Source organism: Populus nigra, chromosome 3 (assembly GCF_951802175.1).
Source record: "Populus nigra chromosome 3, ddPopNigr1.1, whole genome shotgun sequence".
NCBI classification, from domain to species: domain Eukaryota; kingdom Viridiplantae; phylum Streptophyta; class Magnoliopsida; order Malpighiales; family Salicaceae; genus Populus; species Populus nigra.
In genome coordinates, this window is record NC_084854.1 from 5,251,343 (window position 1) to 5,277,417 (window position 26,075).

At 31.1% G+C, this 26,075-nt stretch overlaps 2 protein-coding genes and 1 non-coding gene across 3 annotated transcripts; 1 reads left to right on the forward strand and 2 right to left on the reverse strand.

Moving 5' to 3' along the window:
• Positions 1–16,925: 16,925 nt before the first annotated feature.
• Positions 16,926–19,261, reverse strand: LOC133688439 (large ribosomal subunit protein uL29-like). Its single transcript, XM_062107922.1, has 4 exons — positions 19,141–19,261; positions 18,911–19,046; positions 18,640–18,796; positions 16,926–17,204 (listed from the first exon to the last, which is right to left on the reverse strand). The coding sequence occupies exons 1-4, from the start codon at positions 19,142–19,144 to the stop codon at positions 17,130–17,132; spliced, it is 372 nt and encodes a 123-aa protein (XP_061963906.1). The 5' UTR covers positions 19,145–19,261; the 3' UTR covers positions 16,926–17,129.
• Positions 19,262–22,521: 3,260 nt separating this feature from the next.
• Positions 22,522–22,595, forward strand: TRNAR-UCG (transfer RNA arginine (anticodon UCG)). Its single transcript has one exon. It is a non-coding gene; the product is annotated as a tRNA-Arg (tRNA).
• Positions 22,596–23,985: 1,390 nt separating this feature from the next.
• LOC133688930 (large ribosomal subunit protein uL29y) lies at positions 23,986–25,684 on the reverse strand. Its single transcript, XM_062108584.1, has 4 exons — positions 25,562–25,684; positions 25,333–25,468; positions 25,082–25,238; positions 23,986–24,224 (listed from the first exon to the last, which is right to left on the reverse strand). The coding sequence occupies exons 1-4, from the start codon at positions 25,563–25,565 to the stop codon at positions 24,150–24,152; spliced, it is 372 nt and encodes a 123-aa protein (XP_061964568.1). The 5' UTR covers positions 25,566–25,684; the 3' UTR covers positions 23,986–24,149.
• Positions 25,685–26,075: the final 391 nt, after the last annotated feature.

Below are 26,075 nucleotides of genomic sequence, written 5' to 3' on the forward strand. Positions count from 1 at the left end.
ATAGATATGCTCATTCTATACTAATCAAAACATTAATTCTCTTCTCTCACATCTCCCGACAGTGAGATTTATAATCTTAATTTATTGGAATGAAATCCAAGTCATTACAGTCCCACATATCTCAGTTTATTGTTTTCTTTTCTTTTCTTTTCTTTTCTTTTTTGAGAGAGAGAGAGAGAGAGAGAGAGAGAGAGAGAGAGAGGTTAAAGCAGAAGTTGGTAATTGATTTTAACAAAATATAAATTTTATGTTATTGATCAGTGTGAATGACCGAAATTCGGTACACGGTATATGAATTTAGGAAATATAATCGACGAAGAAAAATCAAAATTTAAATTATTTCGTTTCCGTGTACCGTACCGATATTTCTATTGTCAAACTCACGCTTTCACGCTACAGTTAATTAAATTGTCATTAAAAAAAATGTGAACAATGAATTTATCATTTTCTTGCTTCTGTTTTAAAACCTTGAATTATGAATAAACTAGCAATGATTTCAGGTTTTAACGGTGGAAGATAAAAGTCTGATCGAACGTAAGCATCTAAATCACTAGAGGCATAGCATCAAAAGTCAAGTAATATCAGCCATGACGAAACACATTCTTGGCCAGAAATTCATCTTTGAGAGGGGGGAGTGGACCCATATATGGCTGCTATATTTTACTAATTAATGTTATACTTATTATTATTATTATTATTAATTTAAATATCCGAGTTAGCTTGTGAATACCTCGATTAATCTAATGGATCCTAAAATTAACAACCATATAATCCTTCAGTAGTCCTGAGATTTATAAAACTTAAACTGGTGACTTACATAGAACAAATTTAGAATTTGATCAGTTGAACTACACCCCTCAAAATAATTAATGTTATATTTAATTATGTATTTGGAATTATAGTATATAATACAAATACATAATTGGTATTGTGGTGAAAAGAAAATGGAAGAGGAGCAGCGATTTGCCAATTTAATTTCTAAATACATCGGATGTAACGGTCAGAAAATAATATAAAACCAAATATAATACTATAACATCACCTAAATTGGATTAAATTAGCGTTTTTTTATTATATAATAGTACAAAGCAACGTGGATTTGTATAAATATTTTAATTAATAATATAAGGTGACATATATTTATATAAATTTTAAATTTAAAGAGTTTTTATTGAAGGGTAAAAGTATATGTTAAAAAATAATATAAAACTAAATTTCAAGTTTAAGCTAATAAATTAAATTAGCTGTTCGTGGATAAAAAAAAAAGATCTTGTATTGTTTTTAAAAAACTGACTCAAATACCCACATTAAACTAAAAAATAATAAAAACTACCATGGAAAAAGATCATGCATGGCCTTCGATAGAACAGATTAAGGGAGTTAGTAAATTACTAATGATTAATTAATTAAAAAGCTGATATGTATATCTACAATGGCACTAAAGGATCTCTTGTTGGAAAATAAGATCAAAAGTACCTTATTCTGGAAATAATAATAATAATAATAATAATAAATGTCTTATTTTAAGAAAAATCTCCATTGCTAAGATAAGAAGGACAACATATCGATAATATTTATAAAAGGAAATTAATGCTCGAGTTTTGCTGGATTTTCTGATCTGGTTACCATTTTTTTTTTTTTACCAGAATTCAAAGGGTAGAATTTTGATGAATGTTCTTTCATTGATTTTATTGAACTCTGATGCAATGGTCAGAGCGCTTGATTTGTTTATTTTTTTATTTTTTTGCAAAGAATCGCAGGTGGATTTGATATGCTGCAGTCCTAACAAGCAAACAAAAGTGTTTCAAATTTGACCACATTGCAAGTGAGAAAAAAAAGAAAAATACTTCCTTGCTTGGTGAACCATCCAGTATTTAGACTTTCTTTAATATGATGCAATTCTTTATTTATTTATTTATTTATTTTTCTTTTCATATTTTTCAGAGTCAAAGTCCACAAATCTAATGAACCACAATCATCTAGAAAGATCAAAAAACGAATAATAATAATAATAATTCCCAAAAAAACATACATCACCACGAATTGCATGCTGTAGAACGGTGAAGAAGAAACAAAAGGGTGAGGTGTGTAGTTACATAAGCCAATTGTCATGGCAGAAAGGCTTGAAATATTAGGTTTCAATTATTGCACACGTCGCTGATGACCTTTTTTCATTTTGAAATTTTGCGAAGACGACAGCATTCATCCAGACCCGCCAATCATTTAGGATGTTGGATTCTTGTCTCTCGCACTGGACACTTGAGGAGCTAGCAGAAATTTCAGAAATTTGAGCCGCATTCCCTCTTGGATTTTTGTCTCTTAAAGAATTATTTCCTCATTTTTTTAATGTTTTTTTTTTTGAAAACAAACGGCAACAATGGCAGACCCAGCAAGAAAGACTTTCCGGTTCTTGTATTGGATCAAAAAAGGGGTGAAGGGGAGTGATTTCTTGAATCTTAACTGTATGTATTGGTATAAAATCATCGATGTAATTAAGGCCTTGTGACCCCTTCAAATGGCAGTGCTGTTTCGGAGACCCGGTTGCAGATTGCACATGGAAAGTTTCTTCTTCATTAATTCAGAGGACTAATTCTGTGTATCCCAGCCTCAAAGAGAGACCCAGCTCACTGCTATATCTCCCCCACTCGTCGTCAATATGGTGGGGCTTTTTGACAGAAAAATCACCAAGTCAAGTCGTGCAATTTCTCTATTGCCGCCTTTTTAATAATTGTACGAGAACCCATTCATGCTCACTCGGTATTGTCGATATTCATTTCCTATAAAGCTTTTATTAAAACAAAAAAAATTGAGCACTGATTTTTTATTTCTTAAATTCTTTTGTGACAAAATAAAAAATGCAAAATAGTTTATTTTCTCTGTTTAATAGGAGGGGTTCAACTGAGTCATGCCCTACCTCAACCCCGACGTAGTGTGGTATGATTGTTTTTCAAAATATTTTTTATTTGAAAATATATAAAAATATATTTTTTTAATTTTTAAAGTTTTTTTAAACATAATCACATTAAAATAATGTAAAAAAATTTTAAAAAATAATTTGAAGAATTTTTTTTTTTCGCAAAAGGGATCCTTCAAACTTTCTTTTATAAGAAGAATGTGATATTTCTCTTTGTTTTAATATTTTTATCATACTTTTATGGGTGTTTATCATTAATAAGATCTCTTTATATTTTTATATTAAATGGATTTTACCAGAATGGTTTCAATTATTGATAAATTATTTTATTTACAAAGATTTCTTTTTCATTATTTATTTAAATTTAATCGCTCCACTCTCAAGTTAAATTTCGGACTCCTACAATGTCAAAGTACCATCCCGCAATTGCTTAGTATATATTGGATTTCTATAATCTTAGTTTTTGTTTGCTTTTTTGCGTTCAACTGTGCTTTTCCAGTATTTTAAATTATTTTTTGATTAAGTTTTAAATTAATTTTTTAAAGTGTTTTTAAATTATTTTAATATACTAATATTTATTTTATAACACTATTAAATATATTTGTTTTATAAGTTCGCAGCAACGCGCGGGCATATCATCTCATACTAATATTAAAAATAATTTTTTTAAAATCATTTGATGCGAGATCAAATACCAAGTCCAGTGCCGAATGTTATGTTGTTTTTGGACCAGATTCATGTTTGATTAATAAACATCGAGGTCAACTCGTTATGATCTATTGAATATCTCATGTTTTTTTAAGGCTGTATGTCAGATTTTTCTCAATATAATATACTCTCTGCTTTTCAAATTCGTATGTTCAACACCTCGTAGGCTCATACGTCGTCAGGTTTCTTGTTTATTTACTCCAGCGCTTCTTCCGGCAGACATTAACTTAAAGAAAGAAAAACTTTTGCCGCAGCGAAAACAACAATTCTTTTCTGTGGCTGGAGAGCCAGGAAGGTGACGTTTGTAGTTAACATGGCGTGCAAATGGCATTATTAAGACAGAGATTAAATTGATTGTCGCTGTAGAATTAATAAGGGAATATTATTCTCTTAAATCCCACTACTCTTAAAATGAAGACGTGGACAAATATAAACTATTTAAGAGATGCCCGAGTTATAAAAATTTAGAATAAAAGGTTTTATTTCTTTTATATTTGCTAATATAATAGTTATTAGAAATTTATATAATTATTAATTTTAATATCATTAAGATTAATCAAGGGGGTTTATTTCTCTTGTATTTGCTAATATAATAGTTATTAGAGATTTATATAATCGTTAACTTTAATGTCCATAAAATTAATTAAGATATACACAAATTAGCTCGAACACTCATATTAATAATAATAATAAAAAGTATTAGATATCTTTTTTAACATTTGCATACGTTTTTGTTTTTATTTTTATATTAATAATATAAGTATTTTAAAGTCAGTAGTTCTTTATATACGTTAATCATTTCCTTTTCAGCTTTCATATAGGTTAATCATACTTAAATTGACTGGTATCTCCATGTAACGTCAAGAAATAAAATCTGATATCTCCCACCTATGGCCCTAATTATTGTTCGCTTATATACCTTTCACTTATATCGCATTGAAAATTGACATTTCCTTTCAATTTCATCATCTGACGGGGATCACATGAGAAACACACAAATAATTAACAATTTCGTTGATAATATTTAATGAAATGGTTCAACTAAGAAATAAAATTTCTTTGATGGAATGATTGATATAGAAAACTATAATATTGGTTTGTTAGTTTGATTTATTTTTTCTTCCCCTTCTTTGTTTTTTTTTTGTTATTACAATATTTCAATTTCTCTTTCTTACATCTTTTTTAAATATAATATTTTTAACATCATCAAAAAGACTATAGGAATTAGTGAAACACTATAGGGATATCCACTATTCATTTGAACAAATATCTTTCACTCATTTCTTGTCACGATTTGATCCCTTGATATTGCTTTGATTAGCCATTGATCTTCGTGATTTTTTTTCCATGCATATCTTAAAGTATCGATAAAATGTTCACTTGATTAATACATGATTTTACAAAATAAAATTCAATTTAATTGATTTAAAATAATTAGAGCTACATTAACTAATTTAAAGCTTAAAAGATTTTTTTTTACTAATATCAGGAACTGGTTTTTATAGTTAAAGATGAAGTTTATCTTCATTTTTTTAATTTTGGTCATTTAACTTTATTTCAAATTGATCTCTTTGTGTTGGATTTATTTGGAATTTGACTTGATAGTTTATTTTGGTTGCCTTAATATGAGAATCTTGCAATATCAAGAGAAAATTTTGATGCTCGATTGATGCTCTATTTTATAAAATAAAATAAAACTCAGTTATTTTAGAACAATTAAGTGTTAAAGGACCAGTTGAAATTAAACAAAATATGAGGATTGGGGGTAAATGAGCATGTCAAATGTTAAATACGATGACGCGTGGTAGGCATTAGCGATTTTCAAGCAGCGCACAAGGAGTCTACAAATGATCAAATGACAGCTTCCATAAATGCATTGAGAATGTCATGCCGCACTCTTCCCCGTCGTCCAGAGTTTCTCAGTAGAGGTGTGAAGGTTAGGCTTTGGTGGGCATTTTTTGGCTTCTCCTTCCTCTTTTCTCTCTCTTTTCTTGAAGAATCTCTCTGACCTATCAAAATTAAAACGTGTCTTATCATTTATTTATTGTATCTAATTTGTTCTATTCTTTGTATTGCTATTTCTTTTATTTTAAATTTTTATTTTATTTTTTTCAATTTCAATCTTTAGCATGAGTTTCATTTAATTTTATATAAAATTTGGTCTTTTTTCTTTTCTTTTCTATTTATTTTTTTAAGCTTGTCTTAATTGGTTTTTTTTTTAAAAATTCATTCCTCACCATTTGGTTTCATTTTATTTTTACGTCAAATTTGGTCTGCATTTTATTGATTGTTATTTATTTAGTTTTTTATCCCTTTTTGATTGATTTTTTTTCAGTTTCATCCATTAATATTTGTTGAATGGGGATTTGGATTTGTGATTTTTTTTAGATCTGTTCTTGACCCGAATAAAAAATTTCAAAGATTAGTCCGGGTTGACTTGGTTTGTTTATATTATTTTTTTAATTTTTAAATTTTTTTTAAGTTGAGGATTGAGATTCGTGATTTTTTTTCACTTTTCTTTTTATATTGTCATTTCATGTCCTTTTTCGTTGTTGTTTTTTAGATTGATTTTTTTCCAGTTTTGCGCTTCAACATTGGACTGTTTAGGAATTGAGATTCGTTGTTTTATTCAATTTTATTTCTACAGGGTTACCTCAATCATCTCACGACCAGGTCATGCATTTGGTAGGTTGACTCGGGTGGACTTAGAGCGGGTTTTTTTTTTCAATTTCATCATTTAATATTTGACTTGCTAGGGTTTGAGCTTTGGATTATTTATTTTTTTAATTTTCTTTCTATAAAGCTATCATGTTCTCATTTTATTTTTGTTTTGTTATCAACTAATATCATGAAGACCTTCTAGGAATAATGAAAGGATATCTTTCCGTAATATTGACAAACGTTTATTTTTTGAGTTGATCATTGCATATATATTTTTAGTTTGGTTTATTTATTGTCGTTGTTTTCTTAAATCTTATTATTACATTATTGAATCAAGTTGAGTCAATATTCCAATTATCAAATTTCTTTTATTTCTTTAAAAATGCGCTAGCGTTGCGTCAATATTGTTTTATGTTGAAAAACAAATTGGTGTGAGCCACCGAGCTTGTAACTAAATTCTCACCTTGTTATTTTTAATCGGATGATAAATTTTTATTGGTTTTGATATTTAAATTTAATATTTTCTTTATTTTTCTTAATAAATATAGTTTTATTTTTCGAGTAATGATATTATTAGTCAATGTATAAATTTTTTACAAGTGTCATAAGATTTAACAAAATTAGTTGATCAATAGATTAATATCCACCATAGATTTTTTACAAGCAAAAATTCCATAAAAAATAAAAATACATGTGAAAAATGCCATTAAACTATTTTTATTGGTTAAATGCATAGACGATTGACACACAGTCTCTTAACTAAAAAAAATAAGTAGAAGGATACAAATTTTAATAAAGATAGTTTTTAATATATATATATATATATATATATATATATATATAGATTAACAAAACACATCATGTACCATATAAAAAAAAAAGTAACGTTATAAGTTAATTTTAAGTGATTAGGTTTAATGATGATAATAAAAAGTTCTCCACTATCTTAGATATATTTTTTTATATTTAAATTTTTTTATCTGACTCGTAGTTAAAAATAACCTGCTAAAAAACAAAAGAATTGGACGTGCACGTCTCTGAATAGACAAATAATGAAAGTGCTTGTCGCTTATGCGTTGTGCATATATATATATATATATATATATATACATACACACACACACACACGCACACACACCGTAATTGTAGATGAGAAGCCGTAAATGGAGATGCGGTTCTGTATACGCTAGCTAGTTTTTCTTCTGTTGACTTCCATGGCGATCAATTCCTCCGTGGGCTCATGCAACTTGGACACAACAAGTGTTCTTTAAATAGAAATCATAGTATATATTATTTGACGATTGACCCTGGGATTTAATTGTATATTTTCATGATCTCATCTGTCTGCAGTTTTCCTCTGGTTTTCAATTCCGAACAAGCAGGCTATCCTGGCGATTAACTTAATATATAATATGCGGGTGCTTATCTCTAAATATATAAAAGAACGATGGTGCTTATAGCTTATGTGTCATGCATTTTTCTTTAATTTCTTTATGGTGCGTGCGTACGTAGGTGGAGCAGAAGGGTTATCTAGCTACGTTGGTGAAGCATAAACACAGAGAGACATCGATTTGAACTTGACAAACCTGTGATGCTCGGCGTTCAAGTGGATAATGATTTTATTCATCATATTAAAATCAAACCAAACATTCGAGCTCCTGATTCAGTTCCTGGAGTGAGAAAGAAAAAACTCAATGCTCGATTATGCAACAAAATAACATGGAATTCATCGAATAGCATATCCTAGACTGTACGTACTTCTCTTGAAACTTCACGATAAGATCGTATTTCTTAGAGAAATAATGGAGGAAAACTTTTAGATTTTGCTCCAACATTTGTTACTATATAGTATATAATTATAAGACGGTTTTTTAATAATTTGAATGTGTTGATATTAAAAATTTAAAACATATTTTAGATAAAAATTTATTTTAATATATTTTTAAATATAAAAAAAAATCCTTACATTACAATATACTAAATAGTAAATACACTAACTGAGCTCTGAGCTCGATGGCAAATATTAGTAACTTTAAGATGAATGATTAGAGTGCCTGGCAAGCCTAGCTAGTGCTGCTCTGTACATCATTGAGGTAAGGTTACTGAATTAGCCTCAATATATATAGCAAATTAATTGTTCTTTCTTTCCTCTTTTATGACGCGGAGTCTCCTCATCTTTCTGATGTTGATCAGCGCCTCGGATAGGTGCGCACCAGCTCGGCACAATTTCCATTTGAAACGGCACTGCTTAAATATATGCATTCCAACCTCATGGAAAGTCAAATTAATCGAGCGTGTTTATTATTATAGTGTAGAGTGTTCTTTAAACATATTTTTAGTTTTGAAATATTTTTTTAGGTTTTTTAATTAATATCAATTTAATATTTTTTCAAGATAAATATAATTTTAAAAAATATCAAAAAATCAGAAACTACTGTACGTCTAAGCCGGCACACACAGTAAGAAAGGATTTCGTTTATCTATTATACAATCGAGCTTTCATGAATGTAACTGATACACAGCCTAACATCTCCTGATCATTTCTGGTGATTTATAAAGGCAACTTGCAAATTGTAACTAACAATTGATTGTTGGAGACAAGTTTTTTTATTTAATTATCGTTGACAAATCTCTTTTCTTGAGAATAGATATTATAGACCGAATTGTGATGTAGCACGGTCGACAACTCAACATGCATGCATCACAACCTTGAATAATTGCGTGAAAAGATCAGCCTCCCGGTTCCGTACCCACGTCAAATATTTCTGTCCTTGATGTCTCTTAATCTTGCGATGACTATTTTGAATTTGCAGTGACATATGCATCTTGTAATTTGAAAGATAGTAGGTTGCATGCACGTGTGAGTGTGATCAGCTTCTTTTAATTTGCTGAATTAACGGGATCAGTTCAAGTAAAGAATGATTTCCTACGCATTTCCATTGTCAGCAAACAGCCAAAATCAAGTTTCTGGATCATACTAACGTTAGGATTCTCGGGTTGTGTCTCTTGTATTTTGTCAAAAATTAAAAAATCATCTTTACCTTTGGGATTTGAACTCTTGATCCTTGAGCCCTAGCTCGTATTAAAAAATAATGTTAAAAAACCATAGTTAAGCTGTTAGGTTCAGGAGATTTTGAGTAATTACTTTGTGTCGAAAGTGACCACCACTGTTCAATTTCCTTGACATGCGTTTAAAATATCAATTTATGATCGGAGAGGAATATATATATATATATATATGATAAAAAGATCGACCAGCTGCTAGTGTGCTCCATTAATTTTGTGTCCCCTCCCCGTAGAAAGAACCAGCTAGCGTCCTCCTGGTTTTCGGAATACTCAAGTTGCTTCATTTTAATAGGCTGGAAGAAAAGTCAGAACCCCTGGTATTTGCAGGTGTGCGAGTCGGAACTGTATCAAAACAGAAAAAATAAAGATAATCGGGATAAAAAAAAAAGAATAAAATTGTAAAGGGGTGACTTTTCGCAATCGGTTCAAGTTGCAAGGACAAAGTCCTGGCCACGTGCTTCTTAGAACCGTTCGATTCAAGATTCAATCACTGAAACCTGGAAGTCAACTCTCAATTTCTCTATAGAACGCCCATGTTTGAGGTCGTTTAATTTTCATCTCTTCTCTTTTCCTATGTAAGACCTCGTCTCAATTAGTATATTTGTAACGTAGACTTCTTCGTATTTAACTTATGCCACGTACGAGATGAATGTAATCCGCGTAAGGGTTTGACTTTTTCATATAATAAATACAGATATACGGAAGATTTAAATTAAAGTAAAAATTAAATTTGATGGGATTACTAATTTCTTTTAAAAAAACACCACCACTCCTCGTGCACTCTTCTTTTCTAATTAAAATGTATCCATAACAGGCTTCGATGTCCCGTTTCATTTTAAGCTTTTTAGAGCTATAATGTCATTTTTTTTTCAAAATATTTTGTATTTAAAAATATATTGAAATAATATATTTTTTAATTTTTAAAATTTATTTTGATATCAAGATATTAAAACGATATAAAAACATAAAAATTAATTTAAAACAAATAAAATTTTTTAAAATTATTTTTAAAATGCAAAAATAACGAACAAAAACTAACACCTGATGACTCTATCACTCGGTAGGAACATGCATGTTCTGAGCGTGGAATTTTGAGCATAGAAATTGAGAAAAATAATTAACCTGTCTCGAGTTGTGGTCTTAATTAAATAATATACATCTTCCGTGCTCTTAACATGGTAGGATTGGTCACTGATCTACAGGAGACACATTCCCATTAAATTAACCAGAGAGGCTAATTCTGTCCCTCGAAGAGACTAGTTGCCCCTCTGAGATTCCCTCCTTTGACTTCGAGAGGGCTACCAGCTAACTTGCCTGTTGTCTTCCCTTTTTTACCTTAGCCGCATCTTAAATAGAATGATTGTTTCAATGAAAAGGAATCGGTGGTTGCCCGTAATTTATATTTAATAAGTGCACTTATTTTAAGAAACCTTTGCTATGTGTCATTAGAATGTATTTTGAGAAATTTTATGATAGTCATAATTATTATTAATATCTACTTTAAAGAAACACAAAAAAAAAGAGATAAAAAAATTAAAAAAGTAATAATTATTTCTTAGTAAATTAATGAAAGTATTTTTATTTTATATCCTCCTTAGACTCTGATTGTTTTTGTATTTTAAAAGTGTTTTTAAAAAAATTTAAATTTTTTTTAATTTTTTAACTTCAAATTAATATTTTATTGGTGTTTTTATATTATTTTAATGTGCTGATATTAAAAATAAATTTTAAAAAATAAAAAAATATATTATTTTGATATATTTCCAAGTAAAATATATTTTAAAAAACAACCACAATCACACATCGCTCTAAGTATTGGTGATCCAACATAGAAGACTTTTTACTAACTCCCTATCCCAACTTTTTCATTGAAAATCATAAACCAAAGTGAAAAGCGGTTAGGTTTGTATACACGATATTCATTCAATGGGATTTTATGTATGTGTTTAGTAATTAATTAATTAGATTTATGTTGATTTTCAAAAGTATTTTTTAATTAAAATTATTTTAAATAATTTTTTAATTTTTAACAATAGCACATCAAAACCATTAAAAAAATTTAAAATTAATACATAATATTAATTTTTTAAGCAAAAACACACTTTAAGAAATTCATCATTCGATTTCAAAAATTGTGCTGATTTCGTATATCCACGATTTTCAAATAAATAATTTACTGGGTTGAATTCCGAATAATCAAGCAGGTTATCTCCATATAAAACTCAAGGTGCTTATCACTACAAAAGAAAAATGAAGTTGCTTACAGCGTATGTACGTCACTTGCTCCTTCTTCTTCTTGTTTTTTTTTATTTGTAACCTACTGTTTGGACAAATTCTAGACACCTTAGTTTATGATGTAGACATTAAAAAATCAAATTTAATTTGAGATTCTTACTGCTGCAATACTATTAATTAATGAAAATACAACCTACTGAAAGCTAGCTAGGCATTGTAGTTTTTAACAAGATGAACCTGCGATATTTGTTCACACACACACAAATATATATATATATATATATATATATATATATATATATATATATATATAAAAGACGATTGATACGATGAATTTATTATGCTGAAAAGAAAAAAAACTGTTTCAATTTTTGTGTCCGTCACAAATTGAAGTTTCTGGTCTGAAAACGGACGGGTTGTTTGATTATGTTTATAAGTCAAGCCGGCTCAGGGACAAAAAATTCAAGGATCAATGAAAAAAACGATTGCCTATGTTTTCAGCTAACTGTACCACAGTTTTCTGGTCGTTGTTCGTACCACGAGAAATATTATCCGTTACAACTATGGACAAATTTTAACCTATCTATCCATCCACAGTATTTATCAAAGGCCAAGCCGAAATATCGAACGTGTGCAGTGAAATTGCCCCAGTTTTTATGAGTCAAATGACAGAAATTGAAAGCTTGCAATATTTCTCGTGTCTGCGTTCCATCTTGGAGAAAACTCAGCAGTGTGAAAGTAACGATCACCCTCGACCATTCATGCTTGTAACAGGTAGACATTTGGGCAAGAAAGTTTTGCTTTCTGATGATGGAACAACAAAAGTTGTCTTTTTGTTTGAATTATTGCAGACTGAACAGAAATCTGGCGTGCATGCATGCATTTGAATATTACCATGTACAACTGTACAAGTAACCTCACATTTTCAAGATCCTGCGCTGAGAAAACTGATGGGGGTATACATGTCGTTCTCACTCCCTCTCATCTGTGCACATACATGCACCTACTGTGTGAAAAATCACTCTCTCTCTCTCTGTCAAGTTCCGTACGCACACCTCATACATCTCGGTACTTGATGTTGAATTGATTTTGGATCGACAGTGATATAGATATTGCAATTTCAAATATATTAGGTGAGCAGCGAATATAAGTTCGATCAGTCTAACTAAACAATCTCATATCTCATTATCAGCAGAAAAAAAATACTGTTATGTTTATCCATCGGTTGCTATGTGTATCCATTGGTTATGTGGCCGTACAAAATTTATTGTATTTAAAGTCATGATTACTTAAAGAGGTACCAACAAGTACATTGAGTGATGCGATCAAAACCATCTGCCAACTTTCTCTTTAAAAAAATAGTTTCTATAAAAATTAAAAATGTCAACTTATTAGTTAGCTTTCTGGTGACTTTGGGTTGGTAATTACTTGATGTGTGGTATTGGACATCGAGACAATCTATATATATATATATAATAAATAGTGAAAGAAGTTGTTTTCTAGCTTCACGGTAGATATAAAACCCTACCGAATTTTTTAGAATCTTTAGATAAGAGATCAGTTGTGCGATAAGAAATATAACAATTATTTTAAAATTTTAAAAGTGCTACTTAATTAGATTAATTGAAATATAACAATAGCTATAAAACCTGGTATTTTTGTACTTTTAAAAATTTAATCAAAATAAAAAATTAAAATCAAGTTACGAGATGATGCGCGCATTGATTTAGTTATGTTAATCTCTTTTATCAATAAAAATTAAAATAAAATAAAATAATTAGCATAATCTTAATATATATACTAGGTCACTACAAAAGATCTCATATCCAATGCAAGTCATGCTCAACGTACAAAAAAAAACAAATTAATAAATAATGGTGATAATTAAATTAAAATGGTAGGTATTTTGAAAAACAATTCAATTTTAGGTCAGTTTTATGGATATTTCCATAATCCCTTTAACCCCTACTAAAGATCCAAACACAAACACTATGTACAGAGTCTAAAATCCCCATAGCCCCTGTTAAGTCCCTGATAAGCAACTCCTTGATAAAACTTGGAGTTCCAGTAAAGTGCAGAGAGTTGATCTGTAAACCCGCCCCAAGATTCGGTAGGCCATCGGCACAACAGTTGGCGCTGATATTTTCTTAGGGCGGCCAACTGTTGTGCCGATGGCCACCTTTTCACATTTGTCCGAGTCGTATAACCTCATTTCAGACCTCAGAAAAGTCGCATGGAGAAATCCAACTTCTGTTTTGCTTCTCTTATTCGGAATTTCAAGAGAGTTCCAGAGCCTGCAGATGTGTATGCTCTTAGCTTCAACTTTCCAGAATTAGGGAGTCGCTATAGCCTGATGTAGTTGAATCTGAGCTCCAGCTGCTTAAAATAGAATTACTTTTCAGCGATCCATTGGCATGTCATGAGATCTATATATCAACAAGACTTAATTTGTACGCTCATAGCTTCTGATATGAAGTTCATTCACTAACAAAAACTTAAAAAGAGGTGGTTAATTCCTTGCAAAGCACTGTCACTGTTCACATCGAACGGTGTTATATATTTTTAAAAAATATTTTTTTTTTATTCTTAATTTATTTTGATTTATTTAAAAAAAAAGATAAAAATATTTTTTTAAACTTCATAATAATTTATTTTACTTTAGTTTATACATGGTTATTCTGATCTTATAATTTAAATTGACACTTCACCTAATTATTTTGGGTTGACTCTTGTTATTTTTTTTAATTTTACTATTTAATATTGGATTGATTGAGATTCAAATTTTATAATTTATTTCAATTTAGATTTTATGGGGTTAGTCTAATCTTATGAATTGAGACAAGTTTTGTATATTTACTCAGGTTAATTCCAGTCTTTTTTATTGTTTTTTTTTTAATTGGTATATTTTTTAATTTGTTTTGATTTATTTTATATAAGGTTGTTGCAGTTTCATGACCCGGATTGTAAATTTAGCAGATTAATCCGAGTTTATTCAAGTTGATCCAATGTACTATTATCTTAATATTTTTAAAAAATATCATATTAATTTTTTAAAAATTTAATTACACTTTTTTCAAATATTTGAGTTATTTTTCAATCTAACAAATATATCGAGTCATATTGGTCAGTCTCTGAACAATTGAATTTTTTTTTTTTTACAGTTAAAAAAAAATGAATCCATTCCAACGCGTAGTGAATGATCTAGTTTCAAGCCAAATGAAAATTCTCGTCTCTTTGTGACTTCGACTTTTCTAATTACCAGTTACAAATTGCTTCCCTATCGAGTGGTGCGAAACTATACAAAATCGATCGCCTGGTCAGCGGATTTTTTTATTTGTTTTTTTTGTCAAAGAGTAATTAAATTTTCATTAAAAAATGACCAGAAAGAGCTCTAGCAAGTAGCAAGAAAGAGAACAACACGCGGTCCAGAGTACACTCGGTGAAAGCAAAACAGAGGAAAGACATTTCGATCATGTGGGCATGCTTTTCATGCTTTGTCATTCTCAGTTGTTGCTGGACGGGACTGTCTTGTCTGCCTCTAGCGTGCACGAGAAATCTCCATCAGAAAAACCTCATATTTCCCCGTAAGGCTCCAAACTTTAACGTTTTCAAGTCACTGTCCACAAACAGCTATGGCCGAAACACCATGTTGAGACTTGGGATACGGATTAGTGGCATAAATGGTTTAAAAAATGAACTTTTTTTTCTGGAAAATATTTTTTTATATTTTTAGATTGTTTAAAAATAAATGTAGACAAAAACATTATTTTTAAATATAAAATATTTTAAAAACCAATTACTATCACAATACTCAACAGATTTTAAATTTATCTGGGTATGAAGGTATGTGGCTTGATTAGCAGGACAGACTTGCCGCTTTGCCGTTATCCAACCATAATGTAATCGTTTTGAGGAATTAAGGATTAAATTCTCTCTGACATGTATTGAAGTCTCATCATCTTCAACATTGGTAAGGTTACTAATGTAGAAATCGTCAACAATTTACGATGACATAAAAAAAAAATTGTTAATACATGAATTGATAATAACTGATAATGGACAAGAATCAATTAGCCCCTTAATTAAATCATTTTGCAAAGAAATTTTCGGTTGAAATTTATTCTCCCTTATCTTTTTTTTACGCGTCCACTTTGACCACAATCTGAGGAAAATAAAGTTGTAAACTTTAATTCTGAGAAGAAAACAGAGATATCTAGATTTTTAAGAGCGTGTTTGGCAGTGTGGTTGCGAGTGCTTTTCAAATAACTTTTCGTGCCAAAATGCATGCCAACGATATTTTTTCATTTTTTAAAAATCATTTTTGACATCAGCACATCAAAACGATCCAAAACGTACAAACCATATTAAATTTTAACAAAAAAAAAAAAATTCAAATTTTTTGGGAACACGGCCGCAGCCGCGTTCCCAAACGGTGCCTAAGTGCCGCAGAGCGCGGCGGATTTGCGCGTTTGACTTGCGTACCCCCATACCCACTGGCAATGACTCTTTCTTTAGCTGCAGTCGTATATGGACTCTAGATTCCAGGAGGTTTTTCGATTTCAGTTGAGCCACAGACATCCAACAAGTAAATACCAGAGTCCAGACGCCTATGGCTATGGTCTTGGTGCTCCTGTTTCATAAACGCTGAGATTTTTCAGACAGACTGCTCTGGTATTAAGAAAAACCGAGCTATTCCGGAGCTAATTTGGCCAGCACAAGATATTTAGAAAGGATCCGAGGGCAAGACTGCTCTATGATTATTGTTTTTTTTTTTTTCCCTTTTTGTGAAAGATCAGCTGATTATAGACCAGACTGTCAGGAAAGAAATGACAAGATAGGGTTTCAATTTGTTTTTCAATATTTACCTCCATGAACAATAAGCAAGATTGAATCATCCTGCTGTTTATTATCCATGAGCTCCAGCTAGGGACTTTCAAGGCCATACACCATGATCCACGATGTCCTTGGGGATCCTAGTACCGTTTTCCTAATACACAACAGTTCCAGCAAGTTCTCGAACCGGAACTGAAATACCATCACCAAGTATTCCCGATCCCCAGTGAGAATATTCAAACCACAGATCCATCATATGTGATTCGAGTTGATTCTAAAGAGCTGTCAGTTTACTATGCCAAGGATAATGATAACCTTGCTTTCAAGTCTTCCACCGAGTTTGTATCTGTATCCCTCCTTTACGAGACAGCAATTCACAAGGAGATGAGGCTACCTCCAAGTTTGCATAGCATAATTATTGGCAATTGTCACGGAAAAATAATCAAACTTTGGCTGATTTTAATGAGCAATACCAATACAGAAGCAAGACAGAGTAGGGGAGTCGATGTGGAATTCAATAATAATCAACTCGATCAGTGAAGATGGCAGTAACAAGATAGAATAGGAATATGATATCCAAAGTGCGGGCAACCAAAATCAAGAAATTCTGAATTTTGAGATGAAGACACAAATAAAGTGGTCCAAAAAAGGATGCAGAAACAAAATGATTGCTGGCATGGCTGCACCTATACCAAATGCGCTACGCACTATCCTAAACTTTGATTGCATACTTTCTCATCGGGAAGTACATCTCCCTCTTTTCCTCACGTTTTGTCTTCAAGGATGCCTGCAGCAAAACAAGTGGACAACATGAATACCTAGTAAAGATTCTGTGTCCATGAATCAAACTAGACAACGAAAACAACAAATAATTTCTCAAGCTTTTTATAGCTTAGAGTTCATCATCAGATTGACCTTTCAATAATTAACCACATTAACAGCTTTGAAAGCATGGAAGTGGGGGCAAGCTGCAAAATAGCTAGTAGCTATAACGATCTGCTTATTACAAATTTACAAGACTTGAACCAAAAATTTCAACAAAGTCATGGTTTCTGTAACTAACTAGATCACAGGCAAGCATAGATGTATATATTCTGGGGTTTAGTAAATTAAAATCCAGATGCTAAAAACAAGAACTTTTAACGAATTTTCAAGATGTACAAAATAAAACCAATTTGGATAAACTTTGAACATGAAACTAAAAATAAAATCAATAAGTAAACTGTAAATTCAATTAGCTCCAAACGTTTAACACCATTAACTTCCAGTTAAAGTGAAACCTTACAGCTATCTATCTCAAGTCCCACTACTCATATAGCACTCTGCATCATTTTCTAAAATTTCACGAAATTACATCTAGTCACATTCTTACCAATAATAATTTAGGTTCAATTTAATAGGTATACATTTTTTCTTAATGCAAATTGTATAAAGTTTCTGAGATGCAAACTCAGATAACATAGGAACTAATTGGTGTTGTTTAATCAAACAAAAACAACTTAAAATTAATTTTTCATTTCATTAATCACAACCACAGTAAGACACATCAGGAACACCGTCTAGATCAACATTTTTTTAAAAATAACTATCATCCAAAGGGTTGACACTGTAAATAAGCACAAAATTTCATCTGGCAAGGTGAGGAAGACCCGGTGATTAGGAAAAATTCTCCAAATGACATATATCAATCAGTCATTTCCTAAGATTCCACCATATTCATATACGTGAAACCCACAAACATTTAGCTAATTATACTTAGTTGTTTTACATATTCAAACAACTTGGAATTTAACATCCACTCATTTCCAAATTTATCACCGCAACAAGACATAAACTGCCAGGCAAGTGCTAGCTAAACCAGAAAAATCTACAAAACAAGCATTACAAGCCAAAAAAAAAGTGTAAATATTAATTGGTAAGTTAAATAAAAACCTGGTGTTTAGTAAGATCTCCGAATGACATATTTCAATCATAATCATTTCCTAAGAATTCACCATATTTGTATCCGAGATTGCAACAAACATATGGCTAATTATAGTTGTTTTGCATATACAAACGAAGTATAATTTATCTTTTACTCATTTCCTAATTTAGGACCACAACAAGACATGAACTACGAGGCAATGCTAGCTAGGCCAGAAACAATTTACAAAACAAGGATCACAGGCCAAGAGATACGAGTGAACATTGGTTAAATATTAATTGGCTATGCAGATAAAGACCTGGTGTTTAGTAAGACGTCTGCGAATGGCACGAGTTTTCTTGGGACGGAGATCAAGAGGCAGAAACTTCTTATTCTTGTAAGCTTCCCTGAGTGCGGCTTTCTGTTTCTGTGATATCACAGTCAACACCTGCGCTATTGACAACCTCACCACCTTTCTGCACCCATTCATTTTTTTATATATAAATTATCACACACGAAATTTAACCACAACATAAAATCAGTGAAGCAAACAGCAAAAATAGACAACAGAGGTGAGAGATATAATTTACATCTTGGAGAGCTTGTTAGGGGCACCGCCAGTAACCTTGGCAACACGGAGGAGAGCGAGCTCTGCTTTGAGCTCCTTCAGCTGGGCCAGCAGCTCTGTCTTGGACTTCTCCCTCAACTCATGAACCTTTATCCTTGCTTTTTATGATTCCAGATAACAACCCATTTAGCATACAACAATTCAATCATTCAGAGGAGATAACATGTACAAAAATAAGATTGCTTTTCTTACCCATTTTAAGGTGGTTGTAAGGCTCTGCCGCTGCTCCGTTGTGTTCCTTTCAGAAAACCCTAGCAGGCAGGGAGAAGGTCTTATTTGAGGATCCGCAGATGACATATAAAACGTACTGTTTCTATGGGTTATTTAACAGTTGGCCAGGCCCAAAAGCACACTGTTCGGCCAATCCCAGGAAGACACTGTCTGATGTCTGTTAGCATTTATTGGGCTGTTTCGGGGGCCCGGTGTATGTCTGTTCAAACCTTGTGATTATTATTTTTTATATATATATATTTATAAATTTCGATTTACCTATCTCAATTTCTCCTGAAATTCTAATTTGTTTCATTTAGATCTTATCTTTTATGTTTGTTCCACTCGACTGTAATAAATAGTAACAAGGAATGTAATATCCCAACATGACTTAGGGTTCATTCGTTTACGCGGTTGCGGTTGCGTTTTAATTAAAATGCAATCTGGAGTCGTTTAGTAACAAAAAAAAAATACACATTTTATTGTGTATGGGCCCCACATATTTTTTGCGTTTGTCATGCAGAAGAGAAAAGGCAGTATTTTGTTGCTTTGTGTTTACTGTGCATGCTAATTGCACTGTACTGAACAATGCAATTAGCATGAACAGTTTATGCTAATTACCTGTTCCTATGAACAGTGCAGAAAGTTGCACTATTCACTTAAAAAACAGTGCATTTCACTGCACTGTTCACAAGGAATTGCACTGTTCACGTGTACAGGTTTTTTTTTTAGGGTGTAAATTTTTTTAATATTTTTTTAAAAAACTAGTTTATATTAAATTACATTCACTCGCACTATGATATTAACAATTTTTTTTTGAAAAATTAGTGTAAAGTGAATTAAATTTACTCACATTGTAATATCAATTTTATACCTGATAATATTTTATCTAATTTTATTACACGTATGAAAAATGAAGTTCTTATCAGATGAATTTTATACATAATAAAATTATAAATTGTTTAATAGAATAATAAAAAATATTTTTTATATAGTATTATTTATTTTATGATGTAATAGGAGTAACTAATTCTACAATATTTAAATTTAAAACCATCAATATTAATATATATTTTTAAATTATTTTATAACCTCAATTTCAAAAACATTCTTAACAAAACAATTTAAACTAATTTTTTTCAACTTTAATTTTAACCACAGTTTTAACGAAACACCTATTTTTTCAAACCAATCTCAATTAAAAGTACTTTTTATAAAACATTTTTTTTCAAACCACAACTGCTACCGCTACCGCAATACCAAACACACACTTAAAAGATAGGAATGAAGGAATTGAAATAAATAAATAAATATAATTAAAAAACATTTTTGTATTAATCCTTTGAAAATACAAGAATACTACTATTCTAAAACAAATAGGAAAAAAAAACTTAGAAACATCGACTATTGTTATCTTTCCTACCCTCTTCCGCTAGTATATCATATTTGCATATTTTACTAAATCATCCATCAAAATCGACTATAAAATCTCAAACAAGAATTTTATAGAAAATAAATAAAATCTCTTGTGTTTGGAACGGTAGATTGAGGATATGAAAAGTTTGCAGTTATAATTTTTATTTAATTTTGATGTTGATTTATAAAAATGTAGAGGGGGATATGTTCACTTTCAAGGCCGAAATTCTATTGAAAATTATTCTTCAACAATAGTTATTTGACATGGAATATTAACATTTAAATAAATTGTGAGTGAATGAAAATTAATTCATCTAAAAAAATCTAGTTTGATATATTTTTGTGAAATCCAAGACAATTTATCCCATATAAAAAATAAAAAGTGATATTTTTTTAGTTTGTACAGTAAGTTAAATTAAAGAATCATAAATGAGTCTTAATAAAGCAATATGAGTTTAACTCCCGCACGTGCTCCGCTTGTGCATGGACTCGGACCTTAGACACTAAATCTCGAGTCTGGGATCTTAGATTTTTTGATAGTATATTTTTAACTTGAATTTAAATTTATTATAAAATAATTTATTTACTCATAAAGGATTAGTTTTTTGCCGACCCATATATGAATATCCAGCTTGTGAATAAAAGGTTTTAATAGCCAGTTTTTTTCATATTCCTAGATAGTTTTTCAAAGAAAAAATATCTGGACTTAAAATTAAAATCTATCAGGTTTTTATTCCATTTTATGGCAAGTAATTAAGGTTAAACAACCATAATTAATTAAAGTAATTACAAAGATTGATTCTTAGCCTTGGCTCCAATAGCCAATATAAATAAAAATGGAAGGGAGATGTTTTGAACACTTCTGCAAAATTTCTCCTATCCTCCTTTATACTATTTTAACTTGTTTCGCCTCCATTTTATATTACCCTTTTAATATCTTTAATTATAGAGATCGTGTTCTTATCATTTCAGAGAGAAATTTTGAGTTTCATTCTTTTGGTTGGATGACTTTTAAAGTGAATACTAAGAGGTGAGTAAAAAAATAAAAAAAATAATTAAACTGAGAAAATAAAAAAAATAACTGAAAAAACCGAATCATGAAAATAACCCGATTAAACCGATTAAAATTTGAAAAAACCGACTGGTTTGGTTCCGGTTTTATAAGTATGAAACCAAAAAAACCAAACCGAACCGAACCCAAACCAAAAAAAACATGAAAAAAATGAACTAAAGCGGAAAAAAACCGAGCTAAACTGGTTTTTTTCTAAAAAACCGAACCGAAACTGATCGGTTTGAACCGGTTTTGATTTTGTTTTTAAAAAAATTCGGTTTGATAACTTTTTTTAGATGAAAACTGAACCGAAATCACCCCTAATAAATACATACTTTAAAAGTATAGTTGTTAAAACTCTTAAAAAGTTGATTGCATACATTCATATACACGAAGTAAGTAACATGTAATAAAGCTTCAAGAACATAAAATCTATTAGCTTGCTAGCTTATGTATGTCTCCTTTTCCTCAACAAGTAAGAATCTTTGTTTTTATAGTTTTAATTTATAAATATTTCATATTATGCATGTTAGGTTTCAACTTTACATATAAATTTGTTTTATATGTCTAAAATGCATTCTAAGTTATTTTTGTTTAATTATATTACAAGATTAACTTGTTTAGCTTTTTCTTTGCATGATATATAGACTAAACAATAATGACCATCCTTTTAATCTATAGCTCACGGAGTTACATATACAGGCTTGATGCTGACATGAATACCACGAGGCAAGTGCTCCATGTCGTCCCCTTGAAATTACAACCGAAATTAATCGATTGCCTGTACAGTCTAGTGAATTGGGAGGATTAAAATAGAACGAAAAGCATGAACAGCATTATGCAGATTTTTGTTTTAATTAATAATGTATTATATGGAATAGAAAGTGAGCAATCAAGACCGCATAGCGCAGTGGATTAGCGCGTTTGACTTCGGATCGAAAGGTCGTGGGTTCGACTCCCACTGTGGTCGTTCGGTTTTCATTTTTGCGACATGCCAGTTTTGCCATCATAACTTCACCCCATAACCACTCCATCTGCAATGGCTCTTTGCTTAGCAGCAGATACATTTGGGTTCTAGATTGGCAAGAGATTCAAGACACAGGCTTCCGAAAAGTAAAATACCAGATGCCTATGGTCATGGTTTCTTGTTTGGCAAAGCTCAGCGTCTCGAAACTCTTTGGGCAGAGTCGGCAGACTGCTCGAACATTAAGAAGATATAAGATCTTCTGGAGCTCTAAGAATGGAGCACCAAATGCACAAGAGGCAGAGCTGATGGTTACTTTGTGAAAGAGCATCGAATTTATAAAACCAGTTAAAATTTGTTTTTCTATATTTCTTTCTCCAAAAACACTGACAGGATTGAATCAAACTATTATTATTCATCAGCACCATGAGCGAATTCTCCATGGCATATGAATATATGGTTTCTACCCGGCCCCAGGGTCGTCAAGATTCTCTGCAAAGTCTCAGCAAGGACGTCTAGGAAAATCCTACAAAAATCCCACTTTCCAAATTTAGTTTAGAGGCACTCACCTTGATATGCATACTTCCTGATAGGAGAGCTTGTGTCATTGGCTGTTTGAAATTGTGTTTCAAAATGTTTTCAAAAAATATAATTTTTTAATTTTAAAATTATTTTTATGTGCTAATATTAAAAATAATTTTTTTTTAAAAAATACTATTTTATTAAATTTCTAAAAAAAAATATTTTAAAAAACAATTATTAATCTACGTCAAAACACTTATGGTTATAAGACAGGGCAAATAAAATTAGATTGAACTGGATTGTGAGAGTGAATGAAGTATTTGTAAAAATTCATTTTAGTCAATGAAATTTGCAACAATTTATTTTGGTAGTACTTGTTAAAGAAAATTGATCCTCTAGTTTTTCATTACATGCAGCTTAGGCCCTAAATCAGAAATGTTTTTACCGTAAAACCCCTGTATGTAAAGTTCATTTTAATAAAATAAAGAACCACATCAAATTTTAGCCGACCAAATTTAAAAACAAATAAAATAATAATTAAAAATAATAATAACGAGCTTGCATATAGCTTTCGACAAGCTTGTTCCACCCTCACAGTGAAACAAGAATTTGGCCTTTGAAAATTAAACTAAACAAGGACATGTCCAGTGCAATGTTTGTCCACAATAGAATTTCAGTTCAAAGAGCCGAGTACGTCTTTGTTGGATAAGTTATGAGTTTGCTGATGCTTCTGATAGCAAAGTTACCAGCCTTTCAGCTGATTTGAGTGTGATCCGGGCGAAAAACAAGTCAGGAAGAAGGGGAAGTGGATGTGAAGGAGCAGCTAATGAAAATCGGTAATTTACAGGCAAACTAAACAACTCAGTCAAGAGAATTTTCCAGTAAAACCATATAACGATATGCAATTAGATCGAATCCAAAGAACACAAATTCTGATTTTCAAGATAAAAAAACTAAACAAGTACTCCAACAAGAATTAAGAAATAAAATGGTTGCCTCAACATGGCTGCAACTATATCAAATGCGCCACAGAATACCCTATACTTTGATTGCATATTTTCTAATTGGGAAGTAAATTTCCCTCTTCTTCTCACGTTCTGTCTTCAAAGATGCCTGCAGCAAAACAAGTGGAAAACAAAATATAAGTAAAACCCCTTAAGAAATTCTGCATTCATAATAAAACCAGACAGATAAAAATAAATAGATGATGCCTACTCAACATTCTATAGGTTGGAGTTATCATTATATGTTAATTGAACTTCGAAAAATAAACCACATTAACAACACCAATGAAAGTATGTGGGCACAACAGCCAATGACAATAGCAATTTATTCATTGCAGGACTTGAACACACAAAAACTCAAAATGTAATTATCCAATAAAGTTTTTAGTCCATTTGCTAGATATCCAGTTTTTTTATAGATTAGCTTCACTAAATACTAAATTCAAAATGTACTTGATCTCTGAGAGACTAAGACGCATGCTAAAATAACATGGTAACGAATGAGTGTTGTTTAATTATACACGATGACTTAAAATATACCTTTTAGTTTACTGAATTGCAACCACAACAAGATATGCACCAAGCAGAACTATCAAAAGAAGCATATTTTTAAAACAAGAACTATAGGCAAGGCAGTGACAAAGTAAATATTCACTAAAATTTTCATTTGGGAATGTGAATAAAGACCAGGTGCTTTGTAACATGTCTCCAAATGATATATTTCAATCACAGCTATTTTTTGTTTTTAAGATTTCACCATATTCAAACACGCAAATGCACCAAACATATAGCTAATTATAGGCAACTTAGACTTGATCCTTCACTCATTTCCTAGATTAGACAGAAACAAGACAAAAACTACCAGGCATTGCTAGCTAAACAGGAAAATTCTACAAAACAAGCATTACAAACAAAAATACAGAGTGTACATTTGGTATATATATAACTGGCAGGTTAAATGAAGACCTGGTGTTTAGTAAGACGTCGGCGAATGGCACGGGTTTTCTTGGGACGAAGATCAAGAGGCAGAAACTTCTTATTCTTGTAAGCTTCCCTGAGTGCGGATTTCTGTTTCTGTGATATCACCGTCAACACCTGCGCTATTGACAACCTCACCACCTTTCTGCACCCATTCATTTTATAAATTATAGACAACAAAAGAAGCACAATATAAAAATCACTTAACCGCAACAAAAACAAGAAGAGAGACAATTTACATCTTGGAGAGCTTGTTTGGGGCACCCCCAGTAACCTTAGCAACACGGAGGAGGGCTAGCTCTGCCTTGAGCTCCTTCAACTGGGCTAGGAGCTCTGTCTTGGACTTTTCCCTCAACTCATGAACCCTTATCCTTGCTTTTTATGATACCAAATAACAACTCATTTAGCATGCAGCAATTGAATCAGTCAGAGGAAATAACATGTACAAAAGAGGATTGGTTTTCTTACCCATTTTAAGGTTGTTGTGAGGCTCCGCTTCAGCTTCTGCTGCTCAGGTGGACAACTCTTTCAAAACCCTAGAAGTGGAGACTCCCTCTTATTTGATGATCCAAAGGCGAAAGAGAGACAAATGGACGCACTATTTCTAATGGGCTATTTAGTACTTTGGGCCTATTTCAAGTAGACACTGTCCAGTGTCGCTCTCGTTTTTATTGGGCTGTCTCATGGGCCTGATGCATTGTGTCATGCGTTTATTTCAATGGTCGTTGACAGCCCAAATTAGTCCCTCACTTTTTTCATTTTCCATTATTAATTTAATACGATGTTAACTATCAATTAAATTTATATAAGAAAACTCTTCAGCAAAGATAATAATAAAAAATTCAAACCCCGTTTACAAACGCACGCGAAAAGAGTGATTGAAAGTGAGTTTTAATTTTTTTAAAAAAATAAATTTGTTTTTTAAATAATTATTTAAATATTTTTAAATCGTTTTAATATATTAATATTAAAAAAAAATTAA

Excerpts from the sequence above, each read along its gene's own strand:
- LOC133688439 (XM_062107922.1), bottom strand. Across the intron at positions 18,797-18,910 it reads CCTAACAAGCTCTCCAAGAT|AAAGGTGGTGAGGTTGTCAA; the intron begins GTAAATTATATC and ends GAATGGGTGCAG. Across the intron at positions 17,205-18,639 it reads GACGTCTTACTAAACACCAG|GCATCCTTGAAGACAAAACG; the intron begins GTCTTTATCTGC and ends GTTTTGCTGCAG.
- LOC133688930 (XM_062108584.1), bottom strand. Across the intron at positions 25,239-25,332 it reads CCAAACAAGCTCTCCAAGAT|AAAGGTGGTGAGGTTGTCAA; the intron begins GTAAATTGTCTC and ends GAATGGGTGCAG. Across the intron at positions 24,225-25,081 it reads GACGTCTTACTAAACACCAG|GCATCTTTGAAGACAGAACG; the intron begins GTCTTCATTTAA and ends GTTTTGCTGCAG.